General features: G+C 35.1%; 1 protein-coding gene across 8 annotated transcripts in view; it reads left to right on the top strand.

The window, feature by feature from the left end:
* The window catches only part of GLMN (glomulin, FKBP associated protein), a 36,299-nt gene that overhangs the window by 3,002 nt on the left and 17,657 nt on the right, over window positions 1–15,640 (top strand). For all 8 annotated transcript variants that reach the window (XR_003528976.1, XR_003528977.1, XR_003528975.1 and 5 more), the window contains 15 exons: window positions 339–458; window positions 1,205–1,313; window positions 2,431–2,677; window positions 3,153–3,252; window positions 5,134–5,321; window positions 5,796–5,849; window positions 6,650–6,680; window positions 7,036–7,125; window positions 7,658–7,699; window positions 7,783–7,856; window positions 8,175–8,259; window positions 9,453–9,562; window positions 10,651–10,714; window positions 13,964–14,087; window positions 15,477–15,559. Coding sequence is in view for 5 of the 8 variants with exons in the window: in XM_027651514.1 (XP_027507315.1) it covers window positions 339–458; window positions 1,205–1,313; window positions 2,431–2,677; window positions 3,153–3,252; window positions 5,134–5,321; window positions 5,796–5,849; window positions 6,650–6,680; window positions 7,036–7,125; window positions 7,658–7,699; window positions 7,783–7,856; window positions 8,175–8,259; window positions 9,453–9,562; window positions 10,651–10,714; window positions 13,964–14,087; window positions 15,477–15,559 (1,521 nt within the window). In the remaining 3 variants the exon portion in view is untranslated. The remainder of the gene's footprint in view (window positions 1–338; window positions 459–1,204; window positions 1,314–2,430; window positions 2,678–3,152; window positions 3,253–5,133; window positions 5,322–5,795; window positions 5,850–6,649; window positions 6,681–7,035; window positions 7,126–7,657; window positions 7,700–7,782; window positions 7,857–8,174; window positions 8,260–9,452; window positions 9,563–10,650; window positions 10,715–13,963; window positions 14,088–15,476; window positions 15,560–15,640) is intronic.

The following is a 15,640-nucleotide window of genomic DNA, read 5'->3' on the forward strand; positions in this document are numbered from 1 at the left end:
GTCCAAGCAGTCTTTCAGAAAAATTCATGTACTCAGTCTTGTTTTAAATGTATTGTGATAGACATTTAGAAGTATATATTGACATGTTAATGTTAATAAATCAAAGAAAACTTATACAAATTATGCAGCTGTATTTATAGGTAGGGGGAGAGAATAGAGTGTATTTCAAATACAGAACTTTATGGTAATAGTTGTTAAATTCTCACTGAAGTGACAGCTGTGGTGTTGGTTACAACCAGGAGATTGATCTGTTGTCTCTTTTGTTCTTTATATATACAGTCTTTATGGGTTTAGAAGACATACAGTTTTGGTTTATTCCCTGAAAATCTGGTCTTTAGGTTATCATCAAGAATATGGGTTGGAATCTCATCTCTCCTCTTGTTAGATGTATTTTCATGTATAAAGAAGAAGATGATAAGCGAGAGCACTGCCTGAGGATACTAGATCAGTTGGCACAGGTATGGTTTTGAAATGTAATACAATAATAGTAGGAAAGAGAGAGGTTGTAATTTCCCCCCCAGTTTCCAAAGAAAACAGGGCATGAACATTTCTGGGTTCTTCTTATTTCCCATAACTATTAAACTCATGGGCCACTTTCATCTGAGGCAGACACAGGCTTAGTGTTCTCAGAGATAATTAACGTCTTACACATCTGAAATTAGTAACTGGGTAAAACAGTGACAAAGCATTACCCAGAAGAAGGCAGCAGATAGCACTCAAAATTTTTGATAGCCAACTGCTGCAGTCAGAGCAGCCACAGCAAAACTGCCACTTACCTACTACAGTATTGTTGTCCCTGAAAAGTGAGATATATCACCCAGTACACAAAGCCAAAAGACACACAGGGTGGAGGGGTTTGATTTAGTTACAGTTCTGCACAGAAAGAAGGCTGGATCATTAATCCACAAAGCTAGCACACCAAAGGCCAAATATACAAATGTATGTATACAATTCTGTTCAAACAATATTTGCATAATGGATCTACATCAGTACTTGGATAAGCTGCTCTTGGCAGCTTATTCTCTTGCCTTGATTTAAAGGTACAGTATATTCAGAATTCATGGTGTATGTTCAGTGGGTAGGGCTCTGTTTGGAGGTGGGCAGCCTCAGCTTCGGAGGTGTGGTTCTCACATCATAGTGAGTTAAACTCATCTAAAGGACACGATTTTAGCTGAGTTAGCTAACTTGAGTTCCTCTCTTGCAGCTGTGCAATCCAAAGGAACTGTTTTTGGGTTTACTTGAGCAAATTGAGCAGACCTCTGGAGATCAAGTGTGTCAAACTGTCATGTTATTGCTTCAGCCTTTGCAGACAGGTAAGACTCAGCTTATCGTACAATTTCTGAATTAGATTATTTTCTCATTTATTTATCAACTTAGTTTAGCTTTTGCTGGAATGGTTTCAGAATATGCCTGTGCTGACAAGCTTTACAGTCTTATGTTCTACAAAATAACACAAGGTATAACTTTCATGCTTATATTGGCCTGCTAGAAAAAGATTTTAGATGGTATTAATACCATCAGTTGAAAAAGCAATTCAGCTATTTCTTATCAGTTACAAGAATGTGGTGTAAAGCACTCATACTGTTGTTACAGAAATAGAGAATTAAATGGATTTGTGAAATTCTTCATTATTTAACTTTTATACAGTTCCATATTTTTATAGTACAAACCTTTCATTTCAGTTGAAGTATGCTGTAATACGTTATTGGTGAGGGGGAAGCATTATTTTGGCTTACATATGAAAATTAAAAAGATTGGATTTGGACACCCTCTAAGTAGGTAGCAAGTGGTAGTTTCTGGTTCGATATGTGAGATGAAACCAAGTGTTGTGTATAAAGCTGAATTCTGACTGTAGCAATCTCTGACAATTTAACAAGAGGCATACGTGATTTTTTGGATAGCCAATCTGCAGTTAGCATGCACTGAGTCCATTAAAATGGAGAGTCCAGGCGCTGCTTCCTCAGTCTGGGAGTGCCTCTGTTGGTTCTGCCATGGGGTGAAGACCAGTTCTAAGCAGAAAAGCTGAGCGCTTTGTTTTTCTGTGTCTCTGGTTTTGCCAAGCACAAAAACAGTCAAGTAATAAATGTGTTTTCCAGGGCAGATAAATGGAGTATTATTTCACTTAGCCCAGTTCTAGAAAGGCAGATTTTTTTCAGTCCTCATCAGAGTGCTATGGAGAAAGGAAGAACACTGAAATGTGTGATGGCTTTAATATTTGTTATTTGCAAATACATAGTCATGTTAACTACAGCACATTAAACTTGCTGATGATATTTTGTCTTGCTGGATTTGCTCATGTGAGCTTCTTCCTTGAAACTAAGTACTTTCTTATGTAGTCACGCTGTTTTTCTTCATGTTTTCCTCTACTAAGTAAGTAATAACTTTGTCTCAAAATGTTCTTTTTACCCTTTTTTTTTTCCTTTCCCCCAGTGCTTTTGAAACTTCAGAACAAGAAGGCCTACTCAGTGGGTTTGTCGTTGGCCATGATCATGAATCAGCTTTCTCCCTTACCTGTACCGTACACAAAACAACAAATACAAGAAGATAAACTTGGTCTTTGTCAATGTTGTAATGCAGTGGTGGACTTTGCTAAACCCTTTGTGAATGAAGTTGTTAAAAATACAGAAAAGTCATCAGAATATGATGACATGGAGCTGAAAGAAGAATTATTAAAATTGTGAGCATTTTATGTCAGTGTGATATATTCCTATTACTTTACAAAATCGTTGGTAGGCATTTATTACATAGGCAGTAAATAAATCACCTTTTATAATGCTGTCAACTTACACTAACATGGTATTTTGAAAAAGAAGCCCTAAATAGGCCTTATATATTTATGAAGTGAGAGAAGAAAGGTAAAAACAATTTTTTTTTAGTACAGGGAAATGGTAAAGAACTATTAGCTGCTGTGCTGTGAAGCTGATTTGGTATTCCTCTGCTTCTCAAATTTTCAGCAGTGAGGATAATCATAGTCTGGAGGTGAAGTCTAAGGAATGCTTCTACAGGAGATGTTGGTTTTTTTTAATTCTCCTTGGAATACCAGGAATAGAGCATCTTATGAGTATAGACTTTATTCTTAGTCATTAATGACGCTACAATACTCTGTATTTTTGACCATATTGCTGATTTAGTTTCACCCCTTTTTATTTCAGCTGTATGAAAAGCCTGAAATACCCATTATTGACAGCTCAGCTTGAACAACTTGAAGGCATTGAAGAACATCCTTTTCGGCATTTTGCAACTGAAATTATAGTAAGTGCAGTCAAAATTAATTACAGTGTTTGCAAAACCAGTGGTCTAGTTCAGAATTACCTGTAGTTTGTTCTAGATCTCATTTTGCTTCCTTTGTTGGTTAGTGGGGTGACTTACTGGTCACCTTTAAGATAAGGCAGGTAGGTAAAGTTCTAGAACTGTTCCAGGTACCATCTGTGGAAATTGCAAATCTTCATATACAGTTTTGCTCCTCGATGAACAAGTTTGCACTGCTCTCTGAATCAGCAGCTGCAGCCTTGCTCTAACTGCTTCTTTTTCTTGATGATGTATGAATTTATTAGTATATCTAAAGGATCATCTTTGCTGCAGTATTGCAACAAGGTAAAATCTACGTTACCTTTAATCCAAGCGTTGCACAGAGTGAAATCTCTGATGTGCCTGGTGCAGTGCCAGCTGACTATCAAAGAATCTAAATTGATGCTTGACTAGAGCTGGAAATTCAGTGAGCACATGTCCATTCTGTGCTATCAATGCAGTTACTCTGGTTTTGAATGTTTTACATAGCAGCTCTGTTTTATTAGAGTAAGATTAATGTGGGTAAAGGTAATTTTATTCCAATTTGCAGCAAACCCAAGCCTTATAAGGAGATAGTCAGGTACAGTCCATGCATATGTTGGAACACAGATTATGTGTATGTTTTCAGTAGGACTAGATGTGATTAATAAAGTTACTGCACATAGAGCTGCACTTTGTTCACATTTTGAATATGGTAAAGAATATTTCCTTTCTTGCACATATCCAAATTAGTGGCTTCACCCCAGCTGGCAGGTAAGGCCCCACCCAGTCACTCACTTATGGCCCCCAGCAGAATGGGGAAGAGAATCTGGAGGGCAAAAGCAAGAAAAACTCATGGGTTGAGAAAAAGACAGCTGAATGAGGCTGGGTCGTGATGTTACTTGGGAAGGGAATGGCACACTAAAACTTGATGAGCTTCAAAAGGAAGGCCTAGAGCTAGCTGGGATGAGGAAGGCACACATAAATATGTATGCAAATGTTCATGCACACAGAGGAGGTCTGGAAGTTGCCTTGTGATGCAACTATGTTTTTTCTCCATTTCGTATTTAAAAATCTAAGCATTTTTTCCACAGAATTCTATACTCAGATTGTGAAGTGAAGCACACAAAGTAGTTGACAAAACTTTTGGTTGTTTTTCAACAAAAACTGGGTTTTCCCTCATGATCACATCCACTTTTTTCCCCACAGCATGCCTCAGCATGGGAATGGAAACTGCTGTGTGGATCAGGAGAGAGAATCTTGTTTCTGAAACCTGTACTTACTTCATTTATTGCAGGACTTTCAGGATGTGCAGGAAGGAGGCAGGGATTACCAGAAGATGATCTCATAGTTAAGACAGTTGAAGGGTGCTCTGAAAAACTGACTTTTTATCCTGCCTTTTCTCTTGGGCACAGTCTGAAACCATGTCTTTAATACTAATTATGAATTAACATTTTCTTTGTTTTCTTAAGAAATTTACGTCTGGTGTTCATGGGATTGGGTAGTGGGATTTGAAACTAAGGTCAGTAAGTCATGCTTTGGCCTCTTGTGTAATCCTAGTTTTCCAAGACGTGAGATCCTGAATCTTCTGTTTTGGGAACTCCGCAATAGAGCTGACCTTTATCTTGCTATTTCTTTGTAATACGTATAACAGCACTTTGCTATGTTAGTAACATTCTTCTAATGGTGGATATTTTTCCTGCAGGGTTCTTTTTGTGTGCATATGTGTATATATCGTAAATATCACATTTATTTTAATTTATACTGTACAAGAGAATGTACTGTAAATACGGTTAAAGCTTTGAAACTTACTTGGTATGCAGGTATTTTAAAGGCAACTGTAGGCAATCTATCATTCTTTTTCAGAACATTTTGTGGAATATAAGAGAATTGATACCATTAGTGTTTTTACATCATAAAGGCAAAAGTCCACGCTGGGAGAATCAGGAGTTTGCAGACATAGAGCGAAAGAATTCTGCAGATTCTTTGGCATGTCTGTCATATCTGATGTTTGTTCAGCACTTTGGTATCGAATGCTTTCCGGTGGTTTTTAGGTAAGAACTATTCTTTCTCATTTATTGTAAGTCTGTACTTTGAAGATTCTTTCTGAGCAGAAGAGAACTTTATTTGTGAATAGTTATGAATGAAAACTGTATTTCACTGGTATTAGTTTTATGTCAACCTTTATGCATTTATATTTTATGTAGCTTATATTATTTATATAAAGAACATGGTCCTGCAGATTACTCTATTAGAGTTTAATTTTAGATGAGCTGTCCTTTTAAAGAAACTGTCAAAGATTAGTCATGTGGTGAAAATTAATGCATATTAAATGTTCAGTTACATAGTTATAGATGGTTTTCATGTAAGAGTTACTACCAGTGATTTGACTTACAATCTTTTGTCTATTTCAAAATTTTAGAAAGATATTTTAATTTTTAAAAAATACTAATCCTGTCAAATATATTAATTATGTGCAAACATATATGGCTTATGCAGTTTAATGTAACCTAATTTTTCTCTTTTAGCCCATCATACCTTCTGCTATGCAATATGACACATATTGAAGTGCTACTGAAAAGGTAGAGTTTGTGGGATTTGCAGGTCTAGGTAATGGGTGTGATCTCTATAAGAGTAATTCGTAGAATCAAATTTCAAATATACCATGTAAGTTCAGTAGAGGTTTTTAAACCTGAGCATTAAAATAGCAAGTTCCACTACAAGATGGCTTCTTCTACGGAGAAGTAGAAGTTTTCTAAAATATTTACATATTGTTTTTATCATGTATTGTGATAGCATTTTTAGAAACTTTATTTGGAAAATGCAAAATTAAGGTAGTTTAAACACATGCAGAATAATTAGTATATATTTACTTGCACTTCTGTAACAATGATTGTAATACTAAAGGTGACTATTGTGATATTATTTATTTGAATGCATTCTGACATGATAGACAATCTGATTAAAGGTCAGGTTTTCTAAAGGAAACTGAACTTTTCTATATAGTGATTATTTCACCTTCTATAAGCAGCAGGGTTACCAGATAGCTTCTAGCAGTGCTATAGAAAGCAAGTTTCCCCTTATGAATACTTAGCATTTCATTTTCTTTGTTAATCAGCATGTCAATACCTGTATTGAGCATTTATAAATATTGAGGGGAAAGGAATCATTTTGACCTGAAGAGCAGAGTCTAATGTTCAACTTTAACATAAGCAAGTTTATTCTAAAAATCTTTGAGAGGAGTAATGAAGATACTGTGTTTAGAAAATAGAATAAAAGTTGTTCAGAGACGGGTTTTTGTTGACCTCTATTCTAATATTTCTTCTGAAATATTAGCAGTGTCTTTTTAATTAAAAACTCAAATTTGACCTTTTTTTTCTAGAACAGAAGAATCTATGTTATCTAAAGGACTTGTAAGTTGTTCTTTTAAATTCAATTTTCAATGTTAGAATGTTTATTTTTTTCAATTTAAGGAATGGTAAAAGTCTTTTTTCCCCTTCTAAGAGAGGTACAAATGATAGTTCAGATAATAGTTCCAGAAATATTTTGAGGCTTAATTAGGTATTCTTCAGTGTTACAAATACTTACATTTTTGTACTTTACACTCCCTGCATAAATGTTTAAATTATCACTACTATAGCTGCAGCTCCTGGAAACTTTCAATATCAGAATGAGTACTTACAGCTGTTTTAGCCATGAAATGTTAAGCATATAGATTAATGTCTTCTATATGTGCATACAATTGCCATATTTTTTTTCCACCTGCAGGATCTGTTTGAGAGCAGTTTATTGAGAATGGAAGATAACAGCCTTCTCCATGACTATTTAGAATTCAGAGATTTTATTAATGTACCTCAGGTAATAAGAAGCAATGTACAGAAGTCCTCAGAGTTTGGTTACCAATAATACCTAGCTGTCCTCTAGGTGTTGGAGAGAGCACATGCTATTGAACCTTTGTACACCTGTGTTGTTAAATGGAAACCTTCAGAATTGATTGTCTTTTCTACCTGCTGCAACGTGAAGCTTCAGTGACAATTAAAATATACTTAGTGTATGTTATGTACAGGTCACTGAAGCAGGTGGGCACAGATCTTAGTTGAAAGATGGTACTTGCTCGTTTTTGTCTCTTCCTTGCCCATCTGCTGCTTGACTGTGTTCTGATTTGGACCCAGCAGTACAAGGATTGTATTCTTGCATATCAACCACTGAATCTCATGTGAATGTCTCTGATGAGAATCTTCCCATAATCAAGTGTGCAGTCGTTGGGGTTTTTTTTGTTTTTTGTGTGGTGGGGTTTTTTTTGACTTTTTAATGTCTTCAGTAGATTTTAGTTAGTGTTAATGTAATAATCTGTATATAAGTAGAAATTCTTTTCTTTGTCCCATTGCAGGATTTGGTGAAAATTATGACCCTTTGTCCCATGGAGCATCTGGTATGTAAAGTTACCTACAGAATGGGTTAAGTGCTGAATTTATTTAATGAGAATCCATCTGATAACATCTCTGTTTTCTTTAGAGAAAGAAGAGTTTAAGTATTTTACAGTTGTTCATAGACAAGTTTGACACTGAGGGAAAATATACATTATTCAGGTATGCATCCAAGTTACTGTAGATTGTGTAATATCAACCTTAGTGCAGTTTAATTACATAGATACAGTGATTTCTGACAGTTTCCATCTAGAAGTCTCATTAATTTTACTTGTTAATTTTTTGATAAATAATAAATTTCAATTGCCTGACATAAAATCACCTGTCTTATGTAAGCCAGTGTTTAAAGGTTACATAGTCATCCAGTTTTTCTGTGGTAAAACTCCCACTTAGTGAATAAGCCCATAATGTCATCTAAGTGTTGAGCTAACTACATAGGAAGCTTTGAAGAGATAATATCTTTGTTTTGTTTGTTTGAAGGTGTTTACTGAAGACAAGCAACCATGCTGGTGTGGAAGGATACATTATTAAAAATATAAAAGATCAGATTCACTTAGCGTTAACGGTGAGGCTGTAACCACGAAAAAACAAGTTGCCATCTCAAAATTCTATTAGTGTTATGTTGAGAACTTGTCTACAGCTTAAACTTTGAGTGATGCATTAAAAAAATTCACTTTGAAAAGAAACATAAGATTGGGAAATGATATTAAAAATATCGCCTTGGCTTTTTATATATGTATTTCCATTCTAATTTTATAGTTATATTTTTACTTGCATAATCTTATTTTTCTAAGAAGTTATTATTACCTTTTCTGTGCCTGAAAGTATGTGTTTCTTTCTTACAAGTGGAACTACTCAGTATTTTGTTTTATCCCCACAGTTCCTAATTTTTTGAATATAGTTGAAGTCCTACAGTCCAGGGAGAATTACTAATTTTTTCTTGGTTTTTCTGATGACAGTCAGCATTTTATTATAAGTGCTTTGCAAGCGGTAAACTCATCAGAAGGGGTGGAGCTAGATCAAAGCCTTTTAAATATCTCATTTTATAATCATTTATACTGGGAAGTTGGGAAAATTAATTAAAACTAAATTATTAACTCTTTTTTTTTTTTTTTTTTTTACTGCTTAGGGCCTTCTCCAAACTAAATTTGATTCTCTAGTATACTGCCTTTTGTCAAATAGGACAATTTAGTAAATTTATGCATCTTTTATGCTGGCAAAATTATGTCAGATGACATTGAATTACTATTTATTAGGTGATACTCTGTCCTGTATATTGAATCAGCAGGGGTGAACATGATGAAAACTGTTCTAAAAGGGGCTTGCACTAAAATTGAATATGTAAAAGTGTATTCTGAAATTTCACATTTAAAAAAACCCAGTGACACTGCTGTTATGAAGAAGAGTCTCTGATAAAGATAATTAATTGTCGCATTCCTCAATATAAAAAAAAAGGGTGCCTTCTAAAATTTGCTGTGTTTATGTAAACAAATATTAACTGTATTGATGATGGAACACTAAAGTGGTGGTGAATTTTTTCTGAGAAAATAAGAAAGAACAGCTTGGCATGCAGAGACAAATTGGGGAGGATTATGAAAGGCTACTTTGTGTACTTCAGTCACAAGGTAGTAACTGGAAAATACTGCTTCCAATGTTCGATTATTCTATTCCTTTTCTTTTTTTTTAGACAAATTATTGTTAAATTACGTAAGATTTAAATTTTGCACTCGGCTGAACTTTTTATATTGTTTTTTTCAGAAGGAATATGATAATGTGTGGTTTACAGGACATCACCTGATCTCCATTCTAGATTTAGTACTTTCGCTTCCAGAAGGTGCTGAGACAGATCTTCTGCAAAACTCAGACAGGTGAGTTGTAATGGCAGTTAGAGGCTTTTCTCCTTTTTTCATCGTTTAAAAAGACTTTAAACTGCCCTACTATAATGACATATGCTATCATGTAACTAATGAGGTGACAACATTAACGTATTTTAAATTTTTAGAACTAGAAACGGAAATGATCATTTATTTCCATGAACTCTGCATAGAAGAATGTCACAATGCTATTACATTGATTTTTAACAATAAAAAAGGATTTCCTCCTCCATTCCTTGAGGATATAAGACTTCAGATGTGAAATTACACTAATTAGCAAAGCATTATTTCTTGAGCAATATCTGATTTGTCAGCTTTCTGCAGAAGCAGTTAGAGGAATAAAAGCAACGTGGTATGTTGTCTTATACAAGGCAAGAACAATTATCAGATGCAACTTATAGTCTGTTTCACAGATTGCTGCTGGGAATCCAGTATCTCATGAGTAGGAATACAGATCCACCTGAACAGTAAACAATTGGAATTAAGAAATTAAAAAATAACTGAAATATCTCTGAAAATCTCCTGATAGGACAAGTCTTATATGATGAGCAATGGTTTGGCTTGTAAATCAGTAAGGTGATGGAGTCCAGATGGACATATACCTGACTAAAAAATGCAGAAGTTATCTGTAATTATCTGTAATTGCCTTTCTGGAAAAGGCAATAAATAATTTCTGCTAAAAAGTATGGAAAAACAAAAGCAAAAAGCATATTTGAGGTAAAATGTACTCAAAGGTAAAAATTCAGTATGGTAGTAAAGAAAACTGTCACACTAGTTTCAAATCAACTTTGGATCACTAGTGATGCATATTACAAATTCTGTGATAAGATTCTGTCTCTTCAGAGGACTCTTTCCCTCACAATCAGCAGCTTTCTCCAATCTGATGACAGTATTGCAAAGTGTGAACTGTTGTATGGACATCACTGTGCACTGGTGCTCTAGACTAAGCTATATTGCTCAACAGACGAGTGTTGTGTACAAATGGATACTTTTAGGATATCTGGCTAATGAACAATTTAAGTTATTGTCCCTGTAATATAAATCTGTGTCTAGATTATAAACAGTATGTTTTTAACTCACAGGATTATGGCATCACTAAATCTGCTGAGATACTTAGTCATTAAGGATTGTGAAAGTGATAATCAAGTAAGTACTAAGTGATTTGAAAATGACTGATTAGCTGAGACCTGAGAGCTGGATTCACGTGGACACTGTTATCCTTGATTCAGAAAACATGGTCTTTGTATTTTTCTTTGCAATGGTTAGTTGGCCAGAAGTGATGCTTTTAATTAAAAGAATTAGGAAATATGTGATGTGTTATTTTATTCTGATGAAATTTGTTTGCATTCATATTGTGAGTGTAAACAAACTTAATCCTTTTACTCTGCCTCATAAGCTGGTCTGTGTCCATAACATTAGAGTGTGTCACCCCAAAATCACGTACCCATCAAGCATTCCCATGAGAAAAAATTTGTTACTCTTGCTTATTGCTGGTATCCCTCAAAAGCTCCAAGTGGATTTCTGAATAATAATAAAAATAATAGTAACGATGATGATGATGATGATGATGATAATAATAATAATAATACAAACCCTGGCAGTTCAAGAGATCCATTTAATTCATTTTAGGAAAAATACTTCTTGTGCAATATGCTAAAAGTTGTTAGGATTTCTGCGAAAATATTAAAAAATCATATTTAACTAGTTTTTAGCTGTGCAAAACAATATTCTGTATTTACAGCAATTCTGCAGGTGCATGATAGGTACATATTAAAAGTTTCTCGAGGTATTAGCATCAAAAAAGTTCTTGTCTGTAAGATATATCTGCTGAAGTTACAAAAGGAATGGCCAGACCCATCTAATTTTCTGCTACATTGCTTTACTGGAAACAGCCTAGAACATTTTATGCACAAAGGTAACCTGCCAGCCTAAACTGCCCACCACTGCACTTTACCCATGTTTTTATTATAGCTCTGCCTCTTTACCTTCATTTCCTGTGTGTGAATGTTTGAATGTAGATATTTCAGAAATACTCTGCAATATATTTAAAAAATTGAAACTGTCCTTACGTATTTTACCCATGTAATATTGTGCTACCTCAGTTTAAAGCAGCAGCTTTAGCTGTAATCCCTGCCTCCTCCTTCTCCATTGTGTTGGTGTTTTCTGTCTGAAACAGTTAGGGACATGTGTTACACTTTGCACTTCTCTCCCAGTATTTGTTCCTCAGCTGCTGTGTAGCTGATCAGTGCAGCATTTCAGGATGGATCTGTGGCTTTGTGTACAGTCAGTCCTGTCCACCTGTAGTTGATGCAAATGTGTTCCTGGATGCTTGAGGGAGAACTTGTTGGAATTTCACAAGTGCCTTGATAGCAGGTGGTTCATAAGTGCTCTGATTTTGATTGTCACTACAGCACTGAAGAGCTGATGCAATTGTGTTTAGTTTTCTGACTGCCTTCCACTACCAAATAGTTACTTATTCAAAGAGGAAATGCAACTTCTGTTGACTCTTTCAAATCATGTTCCAACAATCCTCTATTTGTTGCAATTCAGGAGCTTTTTATCCACTAAGTTGTGAACAAGTATCACCTATCTCCGTAGTATTAAATATTTTGATTTTTGCATTAAAATACTTATTTAAATTTAAATTAGTGACAGTTTAAAGAAAAATTGCTTTTCAGTTTTAAAGTGCAGTAAAGTCCTTCTTGATTGAATAGGCAATATCATGGTCATATGAGTATTCTAACCAGTAGATAAGTATCCTAAGATGTTTTGTTGCTCTCTCTCCGTTCCTTGGTTTTCTTTACGTTTGGACTAATGGATTTCAGCATGTCATGTTCTGTTTTCTAACATACAGAAAAAACTTCTAATCTACTTTTAGACTACTTTGAGATCTGGGTATACAAGTTTTATAAGAGCCTAATAATGTTATTGGTCTAAATTGAATAATAACAATGTAACTTGCACTGATTGCCAGAACAGTAACAAAAATGGTGCATTTCCAATTTATTATTTATGTTATTAGTTAATCTTGATAGACTATATCTATTTCTCATATTTAAGGAGTGATTACTATTTAAGTAATTATTATGGTCCACTCAGTTTCATGTAAATACATAGCTTTGTGAGAAAGGTGAGAATTCTTCTGTTATTCTTAAAAAAACTTACAGGCAGTAGCACTGAACTGCTCTAGCAGTGCTGTCTAGTACCTGGTAAAAAGAATGTCCCTACAGTTTGAGGAGAAAATAGCATCACATCTGAGAGTTTCCTGGCAAGAAAGCCCTGTCAGTTCTTCTTGACTTCCTCCCTGTCTCTTTTCATATAGTGCAAGTGGGGCAGAAAGAAAACGCCTCCTTTCATGTCAGTTCAGATTTTTTTATTGCTGTGTAACAAGTATTTCATTAATCAAGTTAAAAAAATTTTTCCGGAAAGCTATTTCCTTTTTTTAGCCACGTTCTGGTGGAAGTAATTACTGTTTTTCTTACTTGACCAGTTGACTTTGTGTCATTTAATATTAAAATTTGATGAATTTTCCACTGCCAACAGTGGATTCACTGTGTTTAACATTGAGAATTCTTATTTTTATCGTCCTTACTCTGCCCTTTGTGGATACTGCCTGAAGAAAGGAGTTGTATAAGTGGCTCTATATCTAAGGACACAAAGGCTGCTGTGTGTTTGTTTCCTTCTACAGCAGTTTTATAACTACAAGCTTGTAAGGTGCCCAGGCAGAGGAGTTTTCATCTTGTGCTGTGTAACCCTGAACAACCTTGTTTTTGAGCACCTTTTCCTTGTATCTCTTGCTTCATGAAGGCCATTATTGTGAACTGTTCTTTCCATACATGCCAAACCGGGGAGAAGTTCATAGTCACTTTGGCTACTGTGCCTAAGGACGTGGTAGTAGCATATCTAGTAACATTCCTACAAAGCTTTTTAAATGCAATGTAGACATTTGGGGAGCATATTCATCAGAACTTTCATTTAGCATTGCAATACAGTGGAACATTAATTTAAATATTTGTTCCATTTTGCTGCCTCCTTATCTGAGAGGAACCTACAAATGCTGTTTACTTGCTGTAGAGATTCCAGCCTGAGAAAGTGGCTAAGTATCCCCTCCAGCATATCGAGATCCCTTCAGCTTTGCTTACAAAATCAAGCTTTAAATGTGCATTTCCATTGCTGTAGTTATCAGCCTACATACCAAGTTCCCCCTCCCCTCCTTTTCTTTTAACTGCTTCATCCTCCAATCAACAAATAACATCATGGAGAGGGAGAGCTTAAATATCCATCACAATGTTATTCATTGTTATAAAGACTAGCTGAAAAACTTGTGCTCAAAAACTTAGTATTGCAATGCTTCATTAAAACTGATTTGTAACCTCCTCTGTTCTGTTTGAATAGACTGGTGTATGGACCACACTCACCAAGATCGAGCAGAATTTTTTAAAACCACTGCGTGTAGGACTCAATATGTCAAAAGCACATTATGAAGCAGAAATAAAAAATAAGAAAGAAAACAGAAAAGGTTAGTTGTTGGGTTTTTTCCTTAGTTTTGTTTGTATCTAGAGACTTTGATAATCCTTTGGAAACAAAGAGTTGGTGAGTGCTGTATAGATCATGTTTTATTTAACTGTTGATGCTATTCCAAACCTCAGATAATAATTCAGGTGTTGCTATATTTGATATTAAAATATTTCGTAATTGGTCAGAAAATCTGAACTTGTTTATCTGTCATCACATTTGTAAATCTTATGGAAACCTAACAGAACCATCACATGAAGACCTTCAAAGCTTGTTCTGCATTTATACTTTTGATTTTAATGTTCCACAGGAGCAACTAAGTCTCTCTGAATACATGGCCCTTAGGTTTCATACCAGGTGTGGGGAGGTTAACAAGAGAAGAAATAAGTGACACAGTGCTCTCTAAAGCCTGAGGCATTACAATCTGGATTTTTTTTTATTATTTTTTTTTTTAAATCTGACACACAGAATCAGGTTCTGCTCTGGGTTAAGCAGACACATTCCACGGGGCACAAGAGCTGAAGCTGCTTTAGGCGATCCCTCTGTATGTCAGATCCTCTGTTCCTTGTGGTCTCCAGTATAATTAAGACAGCCTAAGGAATTTGCATCTGCTACTAAAAATGTCTGTACAGCTTTTTGCCCCTAGTCTTACCCTATTCTGTAGTAAACCATATAAGTATGAGGCAAAGAAGGGTTTTTTTTCTGAAGGCAACCTATGTATATCTTTCTAAAGGCAATCCTTCAAAATTAATCAGGAAGTTTTTTCTTTAAGTCCCTCTTACATTTCTCTAGTCTTTAACAAAGTATAAAGAGATTTGAGTTTGGGAGAGGACATCTAACTTGTGACCTTAAATGTTTTACCTTTCTTTCCTGGTGTATAATCTTTGTAAGAATCAAGTTTTATTTTAAATATATGGTCTGAATGTAAGAGGTTTTCCCCTTAGTTTTCAGACCTGTCCTTATAGTTTAGCCTGCTGCAAGTAATCTGTCTGAAACAGAGAAGCCTGCAGCCTTTTCTTAATAAAAATAAGTATTTCATGTCTGGATTCATTAAATCAAACTTAAGAACCTCCTACTGCCTCCCTGGATGTGGAAATTTTAAAAATATATCAAAAACTGACCATATAAAATTTATTTTTCCTTTCCAAGAGAATTTGAGCTGTATAAATTGTTTTGAGTTGCAGATCTTGCCTGTTTAGTAACGTAGGTGTTCGTGTTATAGAAAGTGTAGAGAGAGCATCCAGCTCAAACCACCTTCCTCTGAAGGTTCAGCACCTTCCATTCTGTTTGGTCAATCCCTAGGTTTGCGTTCTTAACAATTACTGTCTCAAAATTCTAATATATTGAATATTCTTTTCATTCTAACAGTCATGTTGGTTATTTTCTTCTACAGAGGCCCACAGTTCTAACACAGTTTGTTCTGTAACTGTTAGTGGGGAAAAGATGCCTGCCATGACTACTGGAATGCAGCTTCAGGTTAGTTTGCGTTTCCTTCAGAGCTGTTCAGAAGTATTGCCATCTTCTTTTCAATGTGAAGACAAAAGTAGATGTACAGCG

Source organism: Corapipo altera, unplaced genomic scaffold (assembly GCF_003945725.1).
Source record: "Corapipo altera isolate COAL_440 unplaced genomic scaffold, ASM394572v1 57, whole genome shotgun sequence".
Taxonomy (NCBI): Eukaryota; Metazoa; Chordata; class Aves; order Passeriformes; family Pipridae; genus Corapipo; species Corapipo altera.